Source organism: Bombyx mori, chromosome 14 (genome assembly GCF_030269925.1).
Source record: "Bombyx mori chromosome 14, ASM3026992v2".
Taxonomy (NCBI): Eukaryota; Metazoa; Arthropoda; class Insecta; order Lepidoptera; family Bombycidae; genus Bombyx; species Bombyx mori.
This window is the reverse complement of record NC_085120.1, coordinates 7,249,188-7,277,120: the sequence shown is the minus strand read 5'-3', so window position 1 is coordinate 7,277,120 and position 27,933 is coordinate 7,249,188. Positions and strand designations below refer to the sequence as shown.

The 27,933-nt window shown below is 34.8% G+C and overlaps 2 protein-coding genes across 4 annotated transcripts in view; one reads left to right on the top strand and one right to left on the bottom strand.

Moving 5' to 3' along the window:
- On the bottom strand, window positions 1-27,057 carry LOC105842478 (uncharacterized). Of its 2 annotated transcripts, XM_021352205.3 has the most exons (8): window positions 25,603-27,057; window positions 4,981-5,334; window positions 4,814-4,848; window positions 4,651-4,721; window positions 3,712-3,824; window positions 2,117-2,149; window positions 849-972; window positions 1-244 (listed from the first exon to the last, which is right to left on the bottom strand). In XM_021352205.3, exons 2-8 carry the CDS (start codon window positions 5,066-5,068, stop codon window positions 1-3), a joined length of 708 nt encoding a protein of 235 aa, XP_021207880.2. In that variant the 5' UTR covers window positions 5,069-5,334; window positions 25,603-27,057. The 2 variants fall into 2 exon arrangements, with proteins under 2 accessions (XP_021207880.2, XP_037871199.1); XM_038015271.2 differs by lacking the exons at window positions 4,981-5,334; window positions 25,603-27,057 and adding an exon at window positions 25,335-25,579.
- Window positions 6,812-27,933, top strand: part of LOC101744019 (uncharacterized) — a 31,909-nt gene continuing 10,787 nt past the window's right edge. Inside the window, exons 1-4 of one of the 2 annotated variants that reach the window (XM_004922623.5) lie at window positions 6,814-7,245; window positions 7,995-8,191; window positions 8,729-8,767; window positions 16,287-16,397. In XM_004922623.5, coding sequence (XP_004922680.1) covers window positions 8,080-8,191; window positions 8,729-8,767; window positions 16,287-16,397 — 262 coding nt within the window. In that variant the 5' untranslated portion in view covers window positions 6,814-7,245; window positions 7,995-8,079. Of the gene's footprint in view, window positions 7,246-7,994; window positions 8,192-8,728; window positions 8,768-16,286; window positions 16,398-27,933 lie in introns of both variants that reach the window. The other variant, XM_012696358.4, reaches the window with a different exon arrangement.

Genomic DNA, 27,933 nt, shown 5'->3' with positions numbered 1-27,933 from the left:
CTAGTTGGAGGGTGGTCGCCAGCCAGTCGGACAAGTCCTACCACCGATTATGTATTCGGCTCCCGTTTTGCACCACCCAGGGGTCACTTGTAGACAGACAACAAATACACCGGCGTCTTCTACTACAACGTTACAGCTTTCTTCAATAGGCTCAAGTGGCGACCTACGAATCGACTTTTTAGAATGATATTTCGTATTCAACTTTTTCGCTAGAGCCTTCAACTCCCTCTCCATTTTTCGATCACTGCAAGTCACAGAAGAAAATATTATTATGATTTGTCTGATTGTATTTTTTAAGGGGATAATGCGACCAGACCAAATATGTTGCAAATATTCGTAGCCACAACAGCGGATGTTTCGTATTTCTTTTGGCATCTTCATCCGCATCGGCAATAGATCAACGCGGAGCTTCTGCGAATGCAGGTGTAGTGCATACTGGGACAAAAAATTGAACGTGGAGCCGTCAACAGTCAGATAATGCGTAGGAATACAATTATTTTTTATTTCTTGTCTTTGGTCCCTCGCCGCGTTAAATGTTGTTTTATAATTTTGACTACAATTAAATTAAATCCTTTTAATAGTTAAACTTACTGGTGGTGCGACCTCTTGTGAGTTCGCACAGGAAGGCACCACCACCGTGCTTATTTCTGCCGTGAAGCAGTAATACGTTTCAATCACTCACTTCACTCTGTTAGGAATGAAACAATTGAGCACTGAACACTGGCAGTATGGGAAATAATTGATCAAGCACAAAAAATAGGTACCTACGTAAAATTACCGTTACATGGCAGGTAATTATAATATACGAAAATTCAAAGCTCCAATATTTTATTATTAATAATATGTACCTGTAATTTATATGGCAGCAGTAGAAACTAGCGCTGAGAACACAGATGCTGGCGCAGCCAGCAAATAGTAGAGCTGATATGATAATACTACGAAAGAACTTTTCGGCTTCAATAAAAATTTGCTCTGAAATAAATAATAACAACATTTTCATAATCATTTCACATTGTATTCTGGACTTTACTTCATAAGGAACGATTGTAATGCTCCATCTAATCTTAATTTATCCACCTATTGAACTTGTATACCAATATTTAGCAATGATTTATATGTCTACGTGAGTGAATGTTGAAAATATTACTTTCCAGTCATTTTAACTAGGTATGTCATATTGCATTTGACCTATCAGCAGAATATTTCAAAATTATACGAATTTTAGTATCATATTATTATATACCTGTATTATACCTGACAATAGATGCAGCATGTAAGTATATTATTTATATGGTATTAGTTATGTAAAATATTTTATCAAATCAAAAATTAATGAAACTATATACACGCTTATAAAAATAAACTCCAGTCGCGCATCGGAGCTGACACGCGGTTTATGTGTATCATTTTCGACCTAAATCAGAAGATTTTTTATTGTATGTCAGGACCGTCGCTAATGGATTCATTATTAGCAGACACACACCTAATCTGCTTTCTACAACTGAGGATCATTTTCAAACTTCGCATAAATAGGGTTTTTTTTTATTGCTTAGATGAGTGGACGAGCTCACAGCCCACCTGGTGCTAAGTGGTTACTGGAGCCCATACACATCTACAACGTAAATGCGCCACCCACCTTGAGATATAAGTTCTAAGGTCTCAGTGTAGTTACAACGGCTGCCTCACCTTTAAAGCCGAAACGCATTACTGCTTCACGGCAGAAATAGGCGGGGTGGTGGTACCTACCCGTGCGGACTCATGAGAGGTCCTACCACCCGTGATTACGCAAATTATAATTTTGCGGGTTTGATTTTTATTACACAATGTTATTTCTTCAGCGTGGAAATCAATCGTGAACATTTGTCAAGTACGTATTTCATCAGAAAAATTGGTACCCGCCTGCGGGATACGAACACCGGTGCATCGCTTCAATACGAATGCACCGGACGTCTTATCCTTTAGGCCACTACGACATCAACATGACATGTCCGCTGCATATTTCGCTAATGACCATAGACTTATGGAGCATATTCCAAAGCGGGGTGACGACACGTTTACCAAAATGAGATCTATAATGTAGAAAGAGTAAAAAATAAATAAAATTGAAGTTGCTTACTTGCCATTCCTTCGTCGTTAGCCATATCGTGATCTGGGAACAATTTTTGTACATAAAAAAGACTGTCTTATTATTCGGGTAATGTACATACTAAAACAGAAAAAAGGACATTACAACAAATTTCAAAATTAGAGGCACGGCATATTATCAGTAACGAGGAGATGATACCACAAGTCATAAAACTAAGGTATTTTTCACAGCGTTAAACAAACAAAAAAATTGAAAAAAATATGCTTGATGAAATTTATTAAATTCTAAATTATTAATGGTTACTATATATCGTCAGACGGGCGATCGAAATTGTGACTTTATTTGAGTCACGACTATGTTACAATTCAAAACTGTAATAAGTGGTACCAATCCATATAATCCCATCACTACCTGAGAAGAATAAACATTTTTTTTTATTATTATTCTTTATTAGAGCCATACATCTATTAGGTTAAGTCGGCTAAGAATTAGACTTGCGCAAAACATCACTTGCCAATGTAATGTGATATGACATCACTTTTACAGACAGGTGATATTACTCGAAAACATTACACATCACTCTTAACATTACTCGGTGCGTTCAATAGATACTGTGACGACGAATACATTGTATCTATACACCCGAATCATTACCTAAGTGATGTGTAATGACACACCCGAATCATTACCTAAGTGATGTGTATCAACACATCACTTAAGTAATGATTCGGGTGTGTCATTACAGTAGTGTATTACAATACAAAGTATGAACTTTGTATTGTAATACACTGTTATATTACTTGACAGAGATTGACTTACTTAATAATATAATAATTTTATTTTTTACTTAATATAATTTATTGTGGGATGAACGGATTTCATATGGCGACTTAGACTGCAAATTGAGCTCGACAATAATGTTAATATACGAGAGCAGTAGATGCATTGTTTCGGCGCGATATCCTCAAAGTGCATCCAAGGAGGACTGTACTTTCATTTAGACGGCGTTATTTCTTTCACTTATTAAACACGCATTAAAACAAATAATGAAACTATCTTCAAACAAGTGCTTAAGTAATTCAAATCAAACACAAAAATTAATATGAAATATTACTAAACAATTACGAGCGACTAGCGATTTTACAAAAGTTGCGAATAAAAAATTAAGTAAGTACTTGCGGGGAACTACCGGCTGGCCGCATGAAAAATATAAACACAAATACCTATATTAAAATTCAGACGTACCATAGGTATAAAAATGTACCTAGCGGCCAGGACATACGGTTCAAAATCACTAGGAATAATTCCGTGTCGCTTGCTCATTTATATTGGGTCGATCGGTCTGTCTCGCTCGCTCGGTTCCGTTCGTGTATTAAGCAACATTACACGACAAAGAAAGAAACATGTTGGGTGATAGTGTGATGTTTGTTTCCTTCGCGTAATGTGTGATGTTGCATTACATCGTAGAGTAATATTACCCGAGTAATATCACTCGCATTACTTACACATGTCTACTAAGAATAACCTTTAAATTTAGCAAAACGAATATCCCCCACATGTTTTTTTCTTCCTAACTAAAATCAGTTACTGTTCTCTTCAGCTACATGAACTTGTATTAGTCTAACCTTGATTGTAATTGGTGACGGACCTATCTTCACTGCTTTGAGCCAGAGTCGTCTGCAGGATGTAACTGTTATTCAAAACACATTCTTTTTTCGTCTCATCATAGATATAAGCTCTGAAAACATTAAATTATCGGGGCTAAAGATCTAAATCATTTTTTAAATTAGCAGATTATATTACACTAAAATTTAAGGTGATGGGACGGTGATGGGACGTGAGTCTCCACTATTTCTATTTCTGTCATGAAGCAGTAATGCGTTTCGGTTTGAAGAGTGGGGCAGCCGTTATACGATAAAAGCGAAGAATTTTAGAACTCACTTTTTTTTGCCTACCCAAGCTGATGGTCAAATGCAGCATTTCCCAAAGTGGGCGATAACGATCCCTTGTGGGCGCTATAGGCCTAAAGAGGGGCGGTAAGAGACCCAGGAAAAAAATGGAGGTGTTGTGTAGAGGCTTGGGAGGCGATTTGTAATTTCATCTAGGAGGACTCTTAGACACCCATTGAGCTCTCGCTATAGTGGTTTTTAAGTAGGTACAAAAATGAGAGCGCTAAAAAAAAAATTTATTCTCAAAGTGCCAGTAGACAAAATAAGTTTGGGAGCCCCTGGTCTAGAGAGACCATGTCAGCGTCACCGGGCTGGTAGGTGAGCTCATGGGGCTCAAACCTGACGATGTTGCTAACACGAATCCTAGCAAGAGCCGTGCTTCACCGTGCTTCGAATCTACCTCCGGATCGGAAACGCGACCCACTGAGAAAATTCGGCGAGAAACTCAGTGGGCTGTGTCTGAGGGTTAATTTACTCGCCGAGCAGAACTCACTAGAGGTGGGTAGCGGCATTTATGTTGTTACTGTCTACGGGCTTCAGTAGCCGATTAACACCAAGTGGGTCGTGAGTTCGTTTTTTTTTAGCATTTAAGCAATAAAAACAGAGAATACACACCTGTCACACCCACAGATTTTATGACACTCTAACGTACCATTGTCTCCTTGATTGTTGACAATTGACGGAAGCTAGAATTCAATAGAATAGTGTTAATTTATACAAGTCCTGTCGTTGAAAAGTTAATTTTTAAACATGACGAAAAGTTTTTCATTAAACGTACCGTTGTTTCCGTTAAGCTTACAGATGATTCAGTACCTAGAATTAAATAATGCTAATTTTAAAAAGTAGGTGGCTGCATTTTAATTGCATAGATATTATAGTGACCTCACTCACAATATGTAAGTTCTTTGGATGCAAAACTAAAAAAATATGCCAACATAAACTTACCAGAGGTAACTGGGCTTAATAGTGTTCCAGCAAATAAAAATAACAAAAACATTGATTCTTTACTTTCAATTTGTGATAAGAAACTCATTTTTGTACTAAAGTGAATGAAAACTTTGATGGGTAACAAATAAATCTATTTTATACTATGTAGTTAAATAGGTACTATGCTTTTGTAAATGATATACAATAATTTTAGATGTTTAATAACGCAAGTTCTAGGAGTGACCGACTGTATAATCTGAACGTCTTTACCGAGGATTCGAAAATAGATGACCTCGATGCGAAAATTGGTAGATATATACTACGAGATACTGTCGTATTTCACGGTGTATCCTGAATAAATTAAATATATTTCTGCAACAAAAAAATAATTAAATTTGTTTGTAATCACATTAAAAGCGGCTTCCTTGTCGTATATACATAATTAAAATGTTCAATAAAAATTTCAATTTTAAAACATAATGGAGTGTTAGTGAGAAACTTTATTAATATCACTAAATAAGAGCTAGGCTAAACGAAAAGGAATATGTACGGATGTAAGAACATGTAGATTTGATTTAGCGTAGACTTGTATAAAGACGTACTCAACAAATGTTCACGATTGACTTCCACGGTGAAGGAATAACATCGTGTAATAAAAATGAAACCCGCAAAATTATAATTTGCGTAATTACTGGTGGTAGGACCTCTTGTGAGTCCGCGCGGGTGGGTACCACCACCCTGCGTATTTCTGTCGTGAAGCAGTAATGCGTTTCGGTTTGAAGGGTGGGGCAGCCGTTGTAACTATACTTGAGACCTTAGAACTTGTATCTCAAGGTGGGTGGCGCATTTACGTTGTGGATGTCTATGGGCTCCAGTAACCACTTAACACCAGGTAGGATGTGAGCTCGTCCAGCCATCTAAGCAATAACAAAAAAAAAAACTTCTTTCTATGGCATAGATGGTTGCCTCGGGGTTAAAAAGCAAAAGCTTTTACATTATTTTAGTATAATAAAATATAAAAAATAATTCTATTACATACAAACCATCCCATAATTACTTTATGGCCGGAACGCAAAGTGTCAAGATTTGTGAATTATTTTATTTTGTTAATTTTTCGTTTCTACGGTTTTAATAATGATGGCATATAAACTATTTAGCTCTGTGAAAGTGCACAAGTGAGGGAAATAAAGAGAAAATCGCTGAACGAAGTGATACGGAACGTGATCTATAAGGTCACTGGAAAATTTTGGGAATTTACTGTAATTCCCAGAATTTTAGAGGTTATTTCATTACATTTCATCCCATAATCAAATTATTTCTATATTTTTCATTTGTTTCATTAAACTTTTCACACAAAAGACAGCCTTTGTGAAAAAGATTTCGCTGTACAGGCTATGTTCACCTGGATTATCAAATAGATTAATCAAGGAAATTAGTTACTGATTTACGTTCTGTTAGATCTACAAATTGACAAATACTCTATGAATCAGAGAATTACACAAGCAACTCTTTCCCTCGAAAAATGCACACATTATTATAATCACAATTTTTATAATCGGAAAGACAGCATAACTATTCATATCAGCATATCAGTAGAGTTCAGTAGATGTAATGATTAAATAGAAGAACATGACAAGCCATTCTCAGCAATTATATTGTTGAAGAGTCACTGCAATTGCTATTTTTTTTATGAAGCTGGCAGCTTAGCGTAGTATTTCCAAATTAACTCTCTGACCATGTTGATTTTTTCTACTATTTTGGCTGTATAGTTTTGTTTCCTATGCCTAACCGAAACCAGACGAAGCGAAAAAAAGTCTCTGGATTCAAGTTTGTTCACAAAATCAAAAAACCAGTTTGCCTACCGTTTGCGTTAGTGATGCTTGTGGATTTAGAATCAATTACGAGAATATTTAATTTCAAATTTTTTGGAAAACGTTTATTTTATTTCTAAACGTATATATTTTATTTGCCAATCAAAAATATACATGCTAAACTAAGCTAGGTTTCTTTTAATAATAATTAAAAATAAACTAAACTAACAAAATATTTCATTTCGAAAGTTTGTCTCGATGGTGACTAGGGACTGATAGAGGTGTTTCTCACGATTCAATATTTAGGATCGTGTTCAGTGTTACTTAAAAAGTGATAAAAGATTTCACCAAAAATATATAGTGGTAATAATTAGTAAGTTTGCTATTTAAAAACAACAGTGGAAATTAATACGTAGCCTTTGCACAGTTCAGTGATCACCGTGTGACTTTGCGGCGAGATCGTCAAGCAAACGTGAGTAAAAGCTGCGTTAGAATAACTGTTTATTTTTTTCCATGTTTAAAACTGTAAAATTACTTTAAAGTTAATTATTATTGCAAAATTTTAAACTCCAATAAGAATTTGTTTGACAGCGATTTGAACATATAAGTACGTGATTTGTCAATTGTTTTGATTTAGACTTCCTTTGTAGTTAACGTAGGTATGTACTTAAATATTATGACAAAGATCTAAATCATAATACGTGTTCTATTCTAAAAAATGCCAACATAATGTTATTTTTTTTTGCTATCATGTATGTCTAATTATATCACATTGATTTTATACCAGAAGAGTTCACATGAAACTTACATTTTTTTTAAATTTCATACCATAATTATCAGTAGTAATATTAATATGAATCAAGGCCAGCATTAAAAAAACAATCTAAAAGTATTAAGTAATTTAGTAAATTAGTTATACATTAGATAGTTACTTTTTTTAAAATATTAGTTAATAAACATCATGTTTACACCAGTTTTAATACCTGTTGTTCAATGCTTGTTGAATACTAGTGCATGATCTAAGTAGTCATCAATTTTGGCTACAAATGATATGAAATGAAATGAAATTATACTTAAGAATTCCATAAATGATTGAGTGGTAATTAAAAAAATATGTGCCCTCTTAATGCAAACCGACTAGTGCTTTAAAATATCGAAAACAGAACATTGAAGTGTATATCGGCTACTGAAATTTAATAAATACTATGTTTTTTTTTACAGATGCAAAGTTACTCAATCTGAAATACGATGAACGGATCCTGATGTTTTCTAGAGCATTTCATGAGGTTGGCTGAGTCATGCAGCCATGGCCAGTGGAAAGATACTGTATTCGATAGCGGTAGTTGTACTCGGCTTCATATGCTTTGTTGTCGGAGCTGTTGCTGTAGGGCTACCTGCTTGGGGATATTTCTTTAGTTGTAAGTATTCACTATGGATTGAAAATGTGTATGATTTATAGTGTGGCATGTATCATTCAGTTTAGTGTCAACTTTAATTTAATAAACATAGTTGGGCAAATAAACTCAGTCTACTTAGAATACAATGGTCAGTTGCTACAGGAATCCATAAGCCAATCTCAAAAACCAAAACATAAAATTTCAATGCATAAGACTGAATAAACCTTTAGTTGAATTTATTTAACATATAATTAATTAATGCTATTAATTCACTACTTATTGTTATAATAATAATTAATTAAATGTTATGAATTAATTGATGTAGAATAATGTATCATGCACATCTGCATAATTATTTATATTGTGTGATAATGAGAAGAGGATGGTGTTTTTGTAATAAAAGTACAAAATGAGATAACAGATTAAATTTAATATAAAAAAATTAGTTAGTATTTAGTTGTAATAATTTATTCTATAAATAGATGCAGTATTAAATTGTAAATATCACTAATCGCTTTGGCACAGTATGAAAATTGTAGCAAATACTAATTTTTTCAGATGATTCTGACCAACGATACTCTCCACAGTCTTATTTTTGTAAGTAAATGTTCGTTTACATTATTTATTTTATACTATAAGTAGCATGAAAGCATCAAATCTATGTACTGCATAATTAACCAATATATCAACAACAATAAAGAATTTGCAGTTGTTACTGCTCTATGTTTCATTTAGCCATCTCTTTGAATAAAATGATAACAGTGTTTGTTTGGGCGTGTCACCGAAAAGTAAGACTGTTTACTTCAACTTTAATAATTACAAAAATTGACATTCAAATTAAAAAGAATTGCCTTTTATTTAGATCACGGTAATAATTTATCAAATAGTATGTCTGGCTAAATTTAGCATCTTCAACACTAACAACAAGACTGATAAGTAAAAAGAGCTTAAACTAGTTCCTAAGAGAACCTAAAAATAATCACTAATGCTATTAATCCTAGAAGTCGGTAAGCAACAAGCAATAAATAAATAAAAAGAGTAATGTTATTCTAGCCTTTTCCAATTACTATCACCATCTCTACTTTCTGTCCGCATTATTAGGATAGTATCAATAGCATAGTAACACTACCCTAATTTTAAATGCGTGCCGTTCTATAATTTTATAAGAAGCATTGTTTCCCGAAAACAAATCATTCGAAAAAGTAGTGCCATCATGCTAAAAATTATAAATGTAATATAAGTATAATTGACATTATAATGTCGCAAATGTTGAAATAAATTAATATACGCCCTGTAATGGTATTGGAATTTAAGCGCTGCAAAAAGAAATAATCTAATAGACGCCATTAAACGTGATTAATATACAGAGAATCCTGACAGACCTAACTAACAGCAATTATTAAGGTCAGATTGCATTTTAATTGCTTATTGCTATAACTCGTATACTATTAAATATATTATGTAATGGCTGAATGCGTAATGTTTACGTTTGCCCGATACCTGTCCACTGCGCATACTACCTATGTTAAAAAATGTAGCACGCCCGCCAAACAGGTCGTTGACCTCACAGACCTTTGTCACAAAAGTTGTGGATGTGCCGGAGAGCGCGCTTATGGAGTTTTTAAGTTCATTCGAGACACATCGTGCGTTTAACCTCGTCAAAAACATTACTTTTTTACTTCGTTGCTAAATTACTTTTCATGCTGCACGACTGTACTTTACCGGATCGGTTAGTTATCTATTTTCTTGGAATTTGCATCACGTTATAGTCTATTTTTATTTAAAAATTTTGAATTTGTACGTTTTTTTTTCTTTCGATTATGTGTTTTTTTTTTAAATTCAACAACATAATCTTAATGGTGAATCTGACCGACTTTTATGAGAATAGGACCTTGGCTTTTTCGAACCACTGCTACCATAGCTCATCATTCGTCCAAAGTCGCAATATCATTTGTTTTCTCAACTAAATTCCTAATTCTTGATCCTCGTTATCCTCCGAACAGTCATTTTAAACTCAAACCATTGAGCACCGCCAAGGAACTTATAACCGATTCTAGCGTTAACAATAGGACAGCAGTTTTATCAATGCAATTGGGACTTCAGTTATGAACGAATTTCCGTAATAAAAAATTGTAGATTCATCTTTAAAGTTGGTGGCCTGAAGGTAGATGATCAGTATACAATTTAGTACACACCAGAATTGCGTTCGTCTGTCAACCTTAGCCAATAAAAACTTATGTCAAAAATACTTTTACAATAAGACTTTACAAGAACAAAAGATAAGCCTATACTTGAAATAATAATATAATCTACGCCCACAGTAATACCGGTACCTACGTATTATAATGAGAAGTCAAAAAAACTTCGTGTCTCAGTAACAAACCTGTAAATACATATATCTTTATTAAATTCAACAGGCTTTTTATAAACTCAAATAAAATCTAGAAATAAATATTCTAAAACTACTGGCAATTTTACAATTCATTCTCGTGTCTCTGTTTTTTTATTCATTTTGTAATACGACGCTTCGAATACTATACAGTATTAACGGTCACGGAAGATTGGAGATAAAATGAATTTGTCAATGTTTTAATAAAAATAATGAGTTCTAAAAACAGCTGACTAATAGTAGGTAGATGTTCTTATGTTCCTTCTTTATTAACGGGATCACACCGTACTGTCATTATCTACAGATCCTAGGTAAATACCAGAAATATGCAATAATTTAATTTTTTTTTATTGCTTAGATGGGTGGACGAGCTCACAGCCCACCTGGTGCTAAGTGGTTACTGGAGCCCATAGACATCCACAACGTAAATGCGCCACCCATCGTGAGATATAAGTTCTAATTCTCAAGTGTAGTTACAACGGCTGCTCCGTCCTTCAAATCGAACCGCATTACTGCTCCACCGCTGAAATAGGCAGGGTGGTGGTACCCACCTGCGCGGACTCACAAGGGTCCTACCACAAGTAATTTACATTTAAATGGCACGAAGTGTAAACGTCAATCAATTCGATACCGACTGCTTCTAAATTTTGTGTTCGCAATATTAAAATCGTTACGAGTCACAATAGATTAACTGTTGTTGAGGTCTGCCGGCCCGTATCTCCCATCGATGGTGAACATGGCGTAGCTTTTTTGACTAACAGACAATGATCTCGGACCTCGAACGATGTACATCCATAAAATGAATACCAACGGTTTTTTGTTTAAAGACTTATTGTAACGCGTTCATGACACCGATGCTAAATGTAGTGTTAATTCTCGTCAATAGCTAATTCTAGAAGCTACTTTATTTCGTGTTTTTTAAAATAGATCTTTCCCAATTGGGTGTATTTTTGAAATGTGTGTGAATAACCAGAATTTTCTATTTAAATTGATCACTAGTGCTCACGGCTTGGAATAAGTTCATTCTGATTATTATTGATAGTATTTATTATTATTTTTAATTGCCCTTGTAGGTAGACGAGCACACGGCCCACATCATGAAGAGTGGTTACTATCACTCATGGATTGTTACGATTACTGGTGTTAGGATATATGTACATAGTTCCTGAGCTTATCGCGTTCAAAAAAACAAACTCTTCAGCTTTATAATATTAGCACAGATATTGTCAACTGATGCGGTGCCGTCAAATTTACGCTTTGATCTATGGCCTCAGTGACCACTTAACACCGGGTCATCATAATACACGAAAATAATTAGCCACCGACTTAAGTTAATTTACAGAGACAAATTACCGTTATAAAATTAATTAGACTTTAAGACAAAACGAATTTGTGAATGTTGATATTTTAAACAACCTGTAATACTTACCGGTATTTTCCCTTTTAAACATTAATCCCAGAATCGTTCTTTAAAATCTAGGCTATCGGTTAACCAGGACCACTGTAACAATCGTTTTTTATCGCGTCATTTTATAGCTTATTGTTGTGTGCCGTTTCTCAAACAGTTATGTTATGCTCGCTGCACCGGCTACGAACGCGTCACGAATGCTTTAAAAAATATACATTCGACAATCTAACTCGGTGTCTTCAATTACGCAAACAATTTCGGTTTCGTTGAAAACTCTGGTGTGTATTTTAAAATCGTGTAGCTACTAGCATCTTGCATGAGTAATTCGTTCATAACATATTTGAAGTAATTAAACAGGTGTTTCTTGAATTGGTACGTTGGATTTTGAATAAAAAAAATACTTAGATGCTTCTTTTATGATTAGGCAACGTCGTTAATTTATATCCTTATTTTTATCTTAGAAATTATGAATGATAATCGATAAAACGGAAGTTCGTTAATAAACCCGGAAAAAATATACCAGTTACTGAACTGGTTTTGTCATTCCCTAGATATGCAACTGGTTTATTTAGGCTTTGGAAACGGTTCCCTTTGATATATCCATTGCTCACTGAATGAGACGGCCAGTGCATTCGTGTGTAATGTTAACAGGCCGAGATTCAAACCCGGAAAGCAGGTATCAATTTTCTCGAGTATATAAGCCCGCAATGTATTTCAATCAATTATACAGTACAACAATTGTGGCGTCTAGCAAACCATTCAATAACTAGATTTGGAAGTGAGCGTGTTTATTCAAATACAGCAAATAATCTCTTGATCATCATATCAAATCTTTCATCTCGTCTTTGTATTCTTGAAAATGCTCATCTTAGCTACGGAAAATTAAAACAAATCGCTAAGGCCAAGGCCCTACATAGCAGTGACATGATTGTTACCCATACTATATATTTTTCCCTTAGTTATTTGCTGGTAGCTTAAGGGGCTAATTCCAACTTCACGCGAATGTGTAGGTGAGCTCACGGGCCTGTAACAATTAGCTAACAGTAGCCCTAGCAAGAGCAGTGGTTCGCAAAATCTACCATCGGATCAGAATAGTGACCCACTGAGAAGATCCGATGAGAAACTCAGTCGATTGCGTCTATGGGATACTTTATAGCATATGCGAACTGTCATAAGGGCACGATATCAATTGAAATCAGGAATGCTTTGTGCTGCTCTTTAACAAAATTCGAATGGAACGGCCCTTAGTCATATCTGTAAGGATCTGCGAAGTAATTTCAATCGTAACATACACGAGTCGACAGTTGTGTGTATGAATGTTGGTCATGTTAAACTCAATTGACACGTGCCATCTGAGTCATTACATCGCTAATGATGTGCATATGCCGTTTCACGAGCTATTACATCGTGACCTTCCGTTAAATCACGTAATTACGCCCTCAAGAAATTTCCGCTTACGTCAATTAATACTCGACAATTGTTCGATTCGGTAAAGTTTTTCATAAAAAGACACCAATATATCTGAGTTTAAATTTAATAGACGTTTTTATTTTGAACATTTAAAAAAGCGTACTACTGTTGTAACTTCAAGAGCTAGCTCCAACTTATTTATTGCATTAGTGGAAACGACCTCTAGACCAACTTGGTGTTAAGTTGTTAGCAGAGCAAATTATAATTTTGCGGGTTTCATTTTTATTACACGATGTTATTCCTTCACCGTGGAAATCAATCGTGAACATTTGTTGAGTACGTATATCATTAGAAAAATTGGTACCCGCCTGCGGGATTCGAACACCGGTGCATCGCTAGATATGAATGCACCGGACGTCTTATCCTTTAGGCCACGACGACTTCAAATATATGTATATATCTTCGTAAGTTTCACAAACAACAATACGCAATTCGCAACACGGTACGAATTGAATTAGTACTCATGAAGGAAATCGTGGTTGCTTTGTATGTTCCTCTCTTAGAATGTCGCCGACCTTCATAACACGTTAAAAACCTTTGCAAATCGTGTGTGTCCTTTACAGGGTTCACGACGGTATTTTAGAAAGTACATATATCTGTCATTTATCTTTTATTTCAATTTAAATTTACTGTTTGTAATGTGTTTGTTCCTATTAGAATCTGAAGTAAATCGGGTTGTGGCTATAAAGCTAGTTCGCGTTTCAACCCTGTCTATTAATTCAAGGTCCGATCTCCGCTGAGGCAATACGCGAATGGTAAACCGTCGACGTCGCCCAAAGCACGTCATTACGAATCCTCCTGATCCATTAACGGTGCTTTTAGGCACCACAAGCACCGGTCACCGTCCTCGTCGAACCCGTCGCTTGCGACGAAGGGCTCGACGAGCGAACTAACCAATAGACACAGCCCACTGAGTTTCTCGCCGGATCTTCTCAGTGGGTCGCGTTTCCGATCCGGTGGTAGATTCTGCGAAGCACTGCTCTTGCTAGGGTCAGTGTTAGCAACTCTCCGGTTGAGCCCCGCGAGCTCACCTACAAACGTTAGGGTGAAGCTGAAATAGCCTCTCAAGGCGATCGCGCACTAAAAATCTTGTGACATCCTTTTATTATACTATATCTATATCTATTATCTATATAAACATACTGTAGCTGCATCGAATAATGTTCTTACTTCTTCTATTGTTTAGGAATCTAAAAAAATGCATTATAGAATCATTATGTTATAATTGGCGCACACACTTTTCAGTTCACATATCTTTTATTAAATAGAATAATACCTTTAAAAATATAGAAATATGTAATATAGAATAAGAAAATATAGGTTTACTCTAACAGTTTTTAGGATGGGGCAGTAGTTCTAAATAGTTTACGCGTAATTTTCATTTTCATTAAGTGAATTTAATTTCAGTGAGTCACAGTGCAGACTGGCACTCGTTAGAACTAAAAATACCAATTATCATTTTTCGTATAATTTATTTCGCTAATTGAAAATGAATAAAAATGACATGACATGCGGATTCAACCGTAAAAGACTTATATCTTTTCTGAAGTCAACAAAACTTTTCAAAACTTTAACATAAAAAATATGAATAATAATTCTTGAAGTATCGAATTTTTTTTTATTATCAATAATAAATATTTATTCGTTTTATAACATCTTTCGTCTGCTAACCGTACACTATTCATTACGTACAATCGTGTACTTAAGAGGCCGCGGCGACAAAACTTGAAATTTTCAAGCGTGACAATAAACGTATTCATCAACGTCTTCGTGGAAATATTTGTAATTATACAATTAAATTTGAAGGTATAATGCAATTATTAAATCACACAGATAAAAAAAAACCTATAATAAACGCGATACTTTCTCTATTTATCCTTAATGCTATGGTGTTTGTGGTGTGGTGGTGGTGGTGTTTAGTGACAATACATATCTAACGTTTGTTATTTCTGATAATTAATACATATCACATGATCAAAGCTACAGATAAACCAAGTATTTATAATGAGACGTAATTGATAATAATGATTCGCGATTAAAACTACGTTTTACAATTTAATCTCGTGTCAGACATTATCACAAGAACTTTAAAAACTGTAAACGTTAGTTTTAGTAAACGCTAGATTAAATCGAATTTAATCAAGCCAATCACAGTATCTTTTAAGAAAATATCAACACCATAATCCCTAAAACTAACACGCAATATCTCTTTCCCATGAATTTATTATTAAAATTTTGTAATATAAAACAGAGAATTGGAGGAGGGTATATTTGGAACTTCCTTATTTCATTTGTTATATATATTTTATGGCATAGTTACAACAAGCTTTAATGGCGTCCCGTAATTGTGTTTTCAAGAAATTGCATTTAGTGCCTTCACTTATATGGCATATGTATAATGAAGCGGTAAGTTTAGCGGTAGGCAGCGGCTTGGCTCTGCCCCTGGCATTGCTGAAGTCCATGGGCGACGGTAACCACTCACCATCAGGTGGGCCGTATGCTCGTCTGCCTACAAGGGCAATAAAAAAAAAAAAGCCTTGCAGTTTTACTAGTGGACCGAACACAATCACCAACAGCCATATATAAGACTAGCTGTACCCGACTGCTTCGCTGGGCATTTAAAATTAACACTATTATTTCTCACCCCCTCAAAGACTCTCATCATTAACGCCCCCGGAACTGGTGTAGGAAGTCCAACTCTCATATTAGCCTATCCATTAAGTACATGTATTTTCTACATGGATACCAAGTTTCAAGTCAATCGGATGCATGGTTCAGTAGTTATAACGGAACATCCATAAAAACCAGTGTAGATTTATATATTAGTATAGATTTTTTTTTGTCCACAGTGGAGAATCCAAACTTCGACCAAGGCTACTTCGGACCATGGCGTGTTTGCAAGAAGTTGCTCTACAACAGGGAGAAATGTGGGACGGACGTTTCGAAGTTCCGACCGTCAAGTGAGTACTTGGCATTTATTTACGGGCCGATCGTTCGAAAGTCACGATTTAGCTAAAGAAGATTACGAAGTCAAAAGAAATCGTAACGTCACGATAGTGATCCGAAATGCATTTGTGAATGTCGTTTTATTCTTTGTGTGAAAGTTAATAAGAACTGCTTATTTTTTTGTTTCGAATATTGTGGAAGAAAAAGAGGGCTTTTGAATGAAATTCAGTACTACATTTCGCTGTCTATTAGGAACTTATTTACTTCATCGTGTTTCTCTGACATGTTTCAAGGCTATTAATTTCCCACAGTGAGCTCCCCACTTTGACCTATTTTCTGGTGGCTTTGTTTCGTGGAACGACGAACAACAGAGCCTAGTAATTTTTCATAAATATAAAACTAATTCTGCGTTTATTAGCCTTATGTTTTAGAAAATCACTCTTCAGAACCTATCATGATTATTATTAAACGTTGATAAATGCTTACGAGAAATTTCATGTAATAGGATATTCGATCACAATATTAATTTCGCATTTCCGTGAAAATATTTCATTAAATAGCTCAACGTTTATCGACATTTTACGCAAAATAAGCTACTTAAGGCATAAATAAAATATTTTTGCAATTCGTACGCATAATAAAAAACACTTATGTTTAAAAACCGTTAATCTACTTTAAGTAACATTAACATAAACTTTAAACTTTACGAGTTTCACTATATATTTTGTATAGAGCTAGGAGTAGCGTACGATTGAATGAAAAATGAAGTACTGCAAGAGATTCAAAAGAAGCGAGAATAATTAAAGTGCTATAAGAATGAATATATAACGGTATCAACTAGAAATTAACATACCTACATATTCTAATCATTATAATTACTAGGGCTCGAAATTATTTTACACGGAAACCGTTGTTTGGGAATATAGGGAATTAAAATAATTGCAAGATTAAGCCGCGTCCATAATCAGGTGTATTACGTTTCTATGCCCCGGAAAATTATTATTCATAAAAACCACCGAACACTGCAGCCTTACACATCAAATTTCCTGGTAATTCAATACTTCGCCATAAGGGAGGGGTATCCGAAGTGAAGTTGATTGAAAAAAACAAGTTTAACAAAGTTGTAAACGACCGCGTTAATATTCATACAGTTAAACTTGAATTTACATTACACTATTATTTATACAACTGTCTTTCAACGAAATTGGATTTTAATTAACGTTTCGAGGTCCATACTTGTTGTTATACTAGTGATATACCGTATTGTGCGTCTACGGGTTGCTACAACGGTTCTGTCTATTTCCACATCAGAATCACTCTCTTCTTTTTCTCCACCTTATCCCACTAGGTGGGGTGGGCACAGCTAATTTTTCTCTTCCATTCTCTTCTATCAGCCGTCATCTCAACACTCACTCCTCTCTCTCTCTCATATCGTCATTCACACACTCCATCCATGTCTTCTTCGGTCGACCTCTTCCCCCTCTATCTTGCACTACCATTTCCATACATCTCCTAGTCACATGCATCTTCTCTCTACGCACACAGAACCACATCAGAATCACTCGTTTCGGTTTAAAGGTTACATTGTAAAACCCGAGTAAGTCTGGAGCTCAATATGCTTTACAAATGTTCAAATATTCTCGGTCCAAAACTTTGTGATAGATCATTAAATTGCTATTTTGACAGTCGACAAAGTGTAAAAGGTCTTTTACAAAATCGCCCTAAATTTTTAGGTATCTCAATAGTATCATTAGCAGATATGATTTAAACAAAAACTATTACAATACAATTTGAAAAAGACGCTTTTAACAAAACAGATCTACGTCTGTACAGTATTTTGTCTGCGATGTTTGATACGATCAATTAATATCACAATTGAAGCGTCTAATAGTCTCGTTTCTTTGCCAAGACTGTGCGCCCTTCATTCTATTTCAGTAAGTAGGTTTTATTTACAATACATTTTCAACCAAAGCTTTCACTATTTTATTGTCTAGTACATCGACTAGAACGAAAGCATACTCGTCGATATATCTCGCAAAGTCAAAAACAGAATTCGAATTTGGACTAGTTAAAATTGTACATATTACGTACTCCTCAATTGACTATTCGCTGACTGGACATTGATAACCTTGAACGACATACCACAAATTCGCTTAACACCAGTTTTATTTAATTGAAAAAAAAAGGTTTAAAAAACAAAAAACAAAACGCTTTTATAGAATTCCAACTAAAAATAAAAATAAAAAATTTTGTTTTTTTAAACTATTATTTATTTTTCATTTTTTAGTTGAATTTAAATTTTTTCAATATTTTTTTTAATATTGAATTGTCATCAGTCCTTAATAAGTATGCCAAATTTCGAGTTAATCTGACGTTTTAAAGGGGGTCAAAACCATGTTCAAAGATTCCGTTACAAACATACATACATACGTGTGCAGTTAATAAAAGCATATTAATAAAGTGCAGTAATAAAATAACTGTTTTCTCTTGAGAACAGATGAAGGCGACGGAATCGGCTCATTTCTACTAACCTTCTCAGCATCGGTGATGTTTTCAACTAATTAACTAATTTCAGGCAAATTTGTTATTAATTAACATGTATCGTACTTACGTAAGCTATACTGGTAATTCAATAATTAATCGTGTAAGTAAACACGTAGGCACACATTATTCAACAGCTCGAACAATATTAGGCTGTCCTCGTACGTTCATTAGCGGTTAGAGAATTTGACGTTCAAAATATTATGCGCGTAATATGTTCGTCACGATAATCTCGTTTGCTTAAATTGAATACCCGTAGAGGGAAAGTATCTGATTATGGAATACATGTAAATTTAAATATAAACAGTATTTGTAAAACTAATTTTATGTTTTACTATCGCGCTTTTATTGTTATTATATTGCTTCGAATATCGTCGTAGTCAAACCAAAATCTGCTATGTGCACTTTTTGAGATTTTTACTTTTTGACTTTTTCGTATAGTTCACAGCCCTATCTACTGTATACAAAAAAACTGTTATGTGTCTATAGCTTTAATATTTATCTATAGCTTTCATTTGATATAGTTCTTAAAAATTCACCTTCATATAAAATTTTATACGAAAATGTTTTTACTCGTTAATTCAAAATGAGTTCTTGCATATAACAGATTTTGGTTTGACAGCGACGATATGTCAATGACAATAAAACACAAGATTTTTTTCTCAGCGCTTTAAAAATGTATACTGACGATAGGCCAATGGTGAGCTGAATAGTGAATCTCAGAATAACTGAGTAGCTAGTGTGTGTACTCAGTCAGATAACGTAATGGACTGAGTCCTTAGTAGTCCAGTTAGGTAGTAGGCAACTTAGCAATGCTCCTTCCATCTAACTAATGTGCCTACACGCCTTCCTTCGCCATGAGTACGAAACATAGAGTTTATCTGTGTTATACTGCTAGTTTATTGGATTATGCTTAAAGAGGTAATTGGCAGGTCGGAGAGATGATAATAAATATCGCAGAATAGACAAATGTCAGACAATTGTCAATACATCCTAGATGCAGAAACACACGTAGACAATAATAGAAATGGACTGATTATTTAGTCAGAACCGCGAGGAAGGTCTGGATGCGCGTTGTTCAAAACCGTAAGAAATGAGAAAACACGAAAGAAACCCACACTCAGCATTGGGTGGCTTAGGGGGGTTGATCGTTGTATTTGAGTCCAGCATCGTACACTCCATCTGCATTTACCCAGCAGGTTTCACTCTTACAGCATTATCGACAATTCGTACAAAATGTAAATGAGTGATATTATCATAAAAATGTAATTATTACAAAAAAAAATTTGAAAAATGTCAATGTATACTAAGACTATGCTTATGACTCACGTATTTAAACTGTTTACGGTCACAGCATGTTTTAAATCAAAGTCCTATCTATGCTAACTTTGATAAGGACTTCCTATTTGTCGGCAATGTTTATATAGTGAATGCTGAGACAACATAAAAAAAAACGTTTTTTATTTACCTAAACTTAAAAGCTACCTTGTGAAAAATGGTAGGTACTTTCTCAACATTAAATATTTGAAAATTTTAATTTGGTCATAGTTCAGTCAAATAAGCCTTTCTATATTTCTATCCAGCTAGACTTCGCATTACATTTAGGGGTCAAGTTTTCTCAGTTCATTGGTCGTAATCGTCAACTAATGTGTTGAGTAATTAGTTTTAGTGCCGTCTTAACTGTTTATTTGGAATGCAATTACGTATAAAGTAGCGGAATTTTCCAGTACTCGACTACTTATATACTGGTAGAGCGTATTGAGAACTCACACGGAATGATACTACGATCTTGCCTATTTCGGCCGCAAACCAATCAAATCAAAAATCCTTTCGAGTTTGAAGAGCAGAACAATGGTGATACCTACATAAAATTTGGGACTTAAATTTAACTTTCAATATAGTGTGTGACAGTATTCATGTGGCGATATCTATGGGCTCTGACACTGACTTAGAAATGAAGCGCAGCTATTTTTTTTTTTGTAGAGGTATATACACGGGTTGACGAACACACATTCTACTGGATCTTATAGAGCACAATTAAATGGCGTATAAAAAAAAAATTTAAATAAATAAAATGTTTGAGTTCTGGAGACCTTTAAGCGGGAACTTAAGAATATTCTGAGCAGAGATAAGCAAGACAGTGATACCGACATAAACGTGCTTAAAACACGAGCTGCTAGTTATTCCGTTCAACAACATTGTATTTTAATAGTAATTAAAAATATTAAACACATTCATTCGCTACTTGTAAGCATCGACACCGGCATGGGCAGTCACTTGTTATCAGTTTTCCTAATTAAAAATTAAATCCTAGCATAACATATTTTATAAAATTAAAATAAATATTTTACTTTAGGCAGATGAACAGACGGTTTTAAACGTAACTCTCTGTTATGACATTGAATATGTAAACCATTGCTAACGAAAGATTAATGGAAAGTATGTGTGAAACACGCATCGATTCACGTTACGTACATGCGATTTAAAAAAATATATGAGTAATAGAATTTAATAACAGAAATATATTTCGTTCGTACAAAATAGAAACTTATTTCCTTTGCAAAAACGATTCGCTTTTGTTCGGTGACAATTTGCAACTAATCTGATTATCATTAAGGCGTGCAAATATTTTCTCTTAAGCATTTTGAAAGTGGTCACAACAATGAAGTGTTTTCGAATGTCTCGTTTCGTATTCTGTCGCACGTACCAGTTCGTTGACAGTCATTCTAAACAACAAAAAAAAAAACGATCTCAAAGTAACAACGCCCGTACATGACAAACGCCAATATTTGTAACACCTTTTTCAAACATGTGCGTTGTGTAAGACGCCAAGCCCGTGTGTGCCTCCTCGTATCAGCCACGTAATGCGAAAACAATGTTATTTCTTATGCATAACTGCTTTATGACATCCTTCATTTGTTATAGAAAACTAGTAATGTATCTCGTTCTGGTATTTAAAAAATATAATCTAACGTTTGATTTCAATGATTGTCTGACTCGGTGATGCGATAGTTAGCAACTCTGACTGTTGCGCCGATGGTCGTGCCTTCGATTCCGATATCGTGCCAACATTGTGTGATGAACAGGTTTGTTTCCGCTTTGTCTGAGTACCTATTGTCCATGGTACTCATAACACAGGGAATCTTAAATTGCGGCCGGATGAGCGTGCATTTGTTTCCAGTTATTTATTATTATTTTTTATCTATTATTCCAATACTTGGCACATAAATGTATTGACTTTATAAAAAAAAACAATGTTACACTACAATCGCCTTCGGCCGCGAGTATGTATTCGAAAAATCGATAATTGTGTGTATGAATTAACAATACGGCTTTGAGAAAGTTTGTAGTATAGAAGACCTCATAAAATAAAAATTAAATTACAATGATCAATTTTAGAATCATACAGTGCCAACGTAAAATTGCTTAAACTTCATAAACAAATCGTCGATCGTTACACGGAAACAAATTCATAAATCTTATGTTTGATGTACGTGAAATCTTCCATGTCCAATTCGTCACAAATAGGCGATGGAGCAGATGTGCATACTAACTTGTTCGAATGTGGCTGAATTGGGTTGCACAGGTGTTCAATGCAATAGTCGATTAGGATTCAAGACGAAACATGACGCCCATAACAGTTTGTTAAACGCTTTGAAGCTCTAAATATATCCAAAAATGTTCGACTATGTGATGTGCACTTAAAATATCACCACCCTATCTTCTCCCGTGGGTGGCAAAAGGCAACTAAGGGCTTCACCATAGAATGAAAAGAGCTGTCTCTGAGTATTAATTATAAAGAATAGAAAGCAGTCGACGTCGCCCCAAACACGTCATTTCGGATCCTCCCGATCCACTAACGGTGCATTTAGGTACCTCAAGCACCGGTCATCGTTCTCGTCGTTTGAGCCCCGTGAGCTCACCTATTAGTTAAGGCCACTCTTATATAGCCTCTCAAGGGTAAGCTTAGGTAGGAATAAAATAAAAAAATAATTATAACAGCGTTCTGCGACCACTAATCGGCATTTACTGGTGGTTTACAAGTCCGCACAGACTGGTACCACCATCCTGACAATTTCTGTAGTGAAGCAGTCTTGCGATGTGCTTTGAAGGAACAGTCATATATAATACACTCGCTTCAACCTCGTGAAAACGGTTTTACGGTAGGCAGCGGCTTGGCTCAGCCCCTGGCATTGCTGACGTCCATGAGCGACGGTAACCACTCACCATCAGGTGGGCCGTATGCTCGTCTGCCTATACGGCAATAAAAAAAAAAACTTGGTAAAGGAAAATAAAGCACTTAAATATTACTACATATTCAGTTTTACATACTATTTAAATTTAAATACGTCAATGACAAAACCCCGTACGCTCGTAATCGGGTACGTATTCGTAAATACATTATTTCCTTTGTTTAGTAAATGAAAGAGATTTTTAAGTTCGACACGTACAATAAATTCAAACAAGGCTTGGTTTTTAAGATCCACCTGGTGTTGATTTTGAAAGTACTAAGGACACAAACAACCAGTAAGCCATTCTCCGTACAATATCGCTAAATTCAATCCATATACAATGCTGCATTCGTCTAAGTCGTTAGCGAACAATGTTTTCTGCGTAGCGCCAATTGGAACGGGTAAAATCGTCAAATTTAATGAATAATGTTTTCACACATGGGATTCCACGTACTTGCTGCCTTTGAATTTTCCTCGTAACCATGACATAGCTGTCGAGAGGACACCGCTTAGGACATTATTACTAGCGCTTAGTCATGTTCCTGTGTAGATTTAATCAGACGCGTACAATAATTGTGTGCAAGATGCGAATACCTAGCCTCGGTCTTGCCGTCTAATCTCGTCTAGATTTTTTGTTGAATGGTTCCCAGAGCACATAGAAAGAACGACCTGAATGCGACGAGCATCTTGAAACATGATATCAAAGTTTCAATTTACTATTGGACTAGTCTCAAAACCGGAAAATTATTGCAGTATGAATAGGTAGAAAGGTGGCACCAGTGCTAGGACTCACTGCGTAACCATCTGTATTTAAAATATAAATTCCTAGTAAAGTTAAAAAGTTTGAGAGAGTTAGTACTGCAAAAGACAAAATATTAGAAGTAATCATAACTCGAGGATTGTCTCCTGGTTAATAGCCGAAGGCTTATCATGTCTTATAAGGTTTTCTGGCCTGTTAGATCTTGAGGAGGATGTATCATTTGATTTCTTTTTTTTTATTGCGTCGATGGGTGGACAAACTCACAGCCCACCTGGTGTTGAGTGGTTACCAAAGCCCATAAGACATCTACAACGTAAATACCGCCACCCATCTTGAGACATGAGTTCTCATGTCTCAGTTTTTACACTATAACGGCTGTCCCGCCCTTCAGACCGAAATGCATTACAGCTTCACGGCAAAAATAGGCAGGGTGGTATCTACCCGTGCGGACTCATACGACGCTCTACCACCAGTATATGTTATATGTATAGTTCCGATATATTTGGATTCAAAAATATCTAAATGATTGCGGTATAAATTAATTCACTTAAGTTTAACTAATTCTTTAAAAAACGAGAATAATAAAGGCGTGCTAAAAAGTAATCCACGTCATCTGTTTATTATAATTATTATTGTTTAAATTAAATATAATATAATGTGTACAAAACAAAATTATTAGAGTTCTTGGTGAGTACTGTCTGTACAGTACGAGTAGATTTTGTTTGCTCAGAACTCGGCAGATAAATATGATTAAATTTTACGTTTCTTGGTATGTCGAAATCGCCATACATCTATTTTTCATCCGTTACAGCGTCTATTAGGATTCGGCATAGAATAAAATTAGACGAGGGCCCATCACGATGGATTCGTGATCGTCGAATTGAATTGGTTAAGCTAATAAATTTATTTATGATGTTTCCAAGGCAACTACTCTCTATTACAGTATTGTAAAAGCATCCGATAAATATGTTGTTATTAGTCCAGTCCACCAACGTCCAAGATGACCGCAATATTCGATTTTAGAATAAGAGATATTTTTGATTTCACTCGATTTGGGGGAATTAGTGACAAATGACTATTACAATCATTACATGTTGAATTTTAGACATCACAGCTTGAAACATGAGTTTTAAAAGCTCATTTGCATTACGGCTATCCTACCCCTAAACTAGACCGAACCAGCGAATTCAATAAAATAAAACATGTCATTTTAATATTTCTCGGAAACATAATTCACTGTACATTAAATAGTTAAATATATACGAGTACCTACATACATACCTAATATATTCGTAATATTATTAATAGCTACAAAAGTAGCTCTCTATGAATTGCACACACCTAAACCACTGTACCAATTTTGACGAAGTTCAGTATGTAAATAATATGAGCCCTCGAAGAGATTATAAGCTACCTACCTTTCATCCCACTGCTGAGTATGAATATCCGTCCACGCAATAAAAAAAAGAAGAAGTCCATGTAAACAAGTTAAACTAAAACTGAATGTTAGCACAAATAACAAAATCTATGTAAACTCACTCCACTGTATGGTAAGTAGTAGATCAGTATGGTATATAGGATTAGAATAATCATCAGAACCACAATATTAAATGAAACATTTTTATATTCACAATCAATCGTACAACACAATAAAAAACCATTATTCCACAACAGAAAATGACATACCTCTATTGTAACAATTACTTTACTGTTCACCTGAATTGGTCACGGCATTGCATTGAAAGAATACAACCGCATAATGCCGCATATTTTATTAGATATCATGACTCACTTGATGCATTTTGAGACGTGCAAATATGTCGCTTAACCTGTCTTGTCGTACGAGAAACGTTAAATTCAAAAGTATTAAAACAGCTTTCAAAATTATTAGAATGCTTCCCCGTTTTTGCTTAATTTATAACCCACGGCGATTGACTTGTGCTTTTGTATTATAGAAACAGTAGTAACCTTCCGTGGTCTCCAGAGCGAATCCACAAAAACCGTACTAATTTGATTTGAATTTCACTTTTCGACAAAAGTGACGAATACGTGTGAACATTAGTGTTTATAAAGTCTTTTTACAATTGAGTTGTCGCTTTTTTTATTCTACATTTACACACAGTACTGAATCAAACGAATTTAAACATGTATTGGATTGAACACGAATTAAGGATAATTTAATAATTCAACTGATAGTTTTTGTGACTCAAATATCTATTGGGTCGTTAAATTTTATATTGTATAAATAAATAGTCGTCTGACGACAAAATTCATGGCAAATTTAGATTAAAACACAAACATACCATGTTTGAAAGAGCTTCTTGAAATCGCTTTGTGAATATAAAGCTCGTTTCAAACTTTTGACCTGCGTTATTTGGTATGTAAATGTTGTAGACACAAACCGGTCCGATGAAGGCGGAGGTTGCACACTTCTAGAACTGACGTCAGATTTTTACGAACACATTTTACGCTTCGTCTTGTATCCAACGGAACGTGTCTTGAAGATACTCAATAAACATTTACTACCAATTTATTTAGTTTTAACGGGTTTTATTAATAAAGTCGTCCCTGTATGATTGTAACAAATTTCAATGGTCTGATATTGTCTGAAAGGCACTAGACCATCTGCCTATATTAAGTTTATATTGTTAACGATTACAAAATTTAAACGGCTAACACTTTTTTTTTCAAATTTCTTAAGGCCTATAACACATTGCTTACAATTTATTATTATTAGCTAAAAACGGAACATCTAATATGAAGCGATTATTGAAACTCAGACAACGACATGAATACCGCTGCCCAACTTAAATCACGATTAGTCTTTATTGCATTCGTCATTAGTTGTCCTACCTCATTGAAACGTAGATTTTCTTCACTAAAGAAATCGGAAGGATTCTGGTACACATTCGGGGAGGCCTAACTTGCAAATATTGGTATTATATCAACAAGCCACTACATACGATTATAAATAACCAACTAAAGATCTTTTAACACAATAATTTCAGAAGCAACAATTAGAATGATCTGGAATCTTTGTAAGATTGCTCCAACAGTTTAGCCACAGTAATTGCGTGTTAACATAATTATATTCCACCGTTGGTTGCATTCTCAATGTCATCCCATTGTCTCGTAATGGTGGTTATTTTTTTTGCATCGTCATGGTCGGTTATATCATCATAACTAGCATTCATTACAACCTCTGAAAAACCATATCTAAGTAAATCATTTCGAATATATATAACATCGTCAATGAATCATTGATAATAACTTGAAGTTTAACTACAATACTTTAAATTAAATACTTTGTCTTTATTTCTACAACTCTCAAAAAAGTTCACACTACTTTCAAATTTTAAATATTGTTTGTAACGAAACTTTAACAATGTAGCCAAGTATACTTCTCATCATAACGAAAGCTACCCATGTTCACATATTTGTCTTAAAGAATTCTAAAATTTATATTAGTTTAGTGTTGAAGATAAGTTTGTTTTTTCCCGTCTGGGCGGAAAGTGGCAACTTTCGTCCCGCTGCGCTAAACAAAGTTGCCGCTTTGCACATTTGTCGGACAAAAGGATAGTTATACAGCCCTTGGAAAGTAAAAAAGTAAACCTCAGATCACATATAATTTTTGGCCGAGGCTAAGCCTTTTCTTATTTTCCTTCCCAATGGGTGTAATATACTATTTTTCTCAAGAATGCCACAATGAACTTAAAGTGTAATATACCATTCGATAATTACCAACCGCGCCTTATCGTTAAATTCTGTTACTCTGAAATTGTAACGCGAGTACCCAACACCGAGGTGTTAAAATATTCAGTTCACATTACTTCATAGATAGTGACGTAAGCCGTATTTACCGCTTCGACTCAATCAAGTGTGACGATTTTGTAGTACAACGTTATCTGATCTGGTTTCCATTAGAAATTATATTTCTATTAATTTCTATTTAATTTTTCTTATATTCAACCTATAATCGTAAATAAAACACATTAAACACGAGTGGTTTAAAATGTT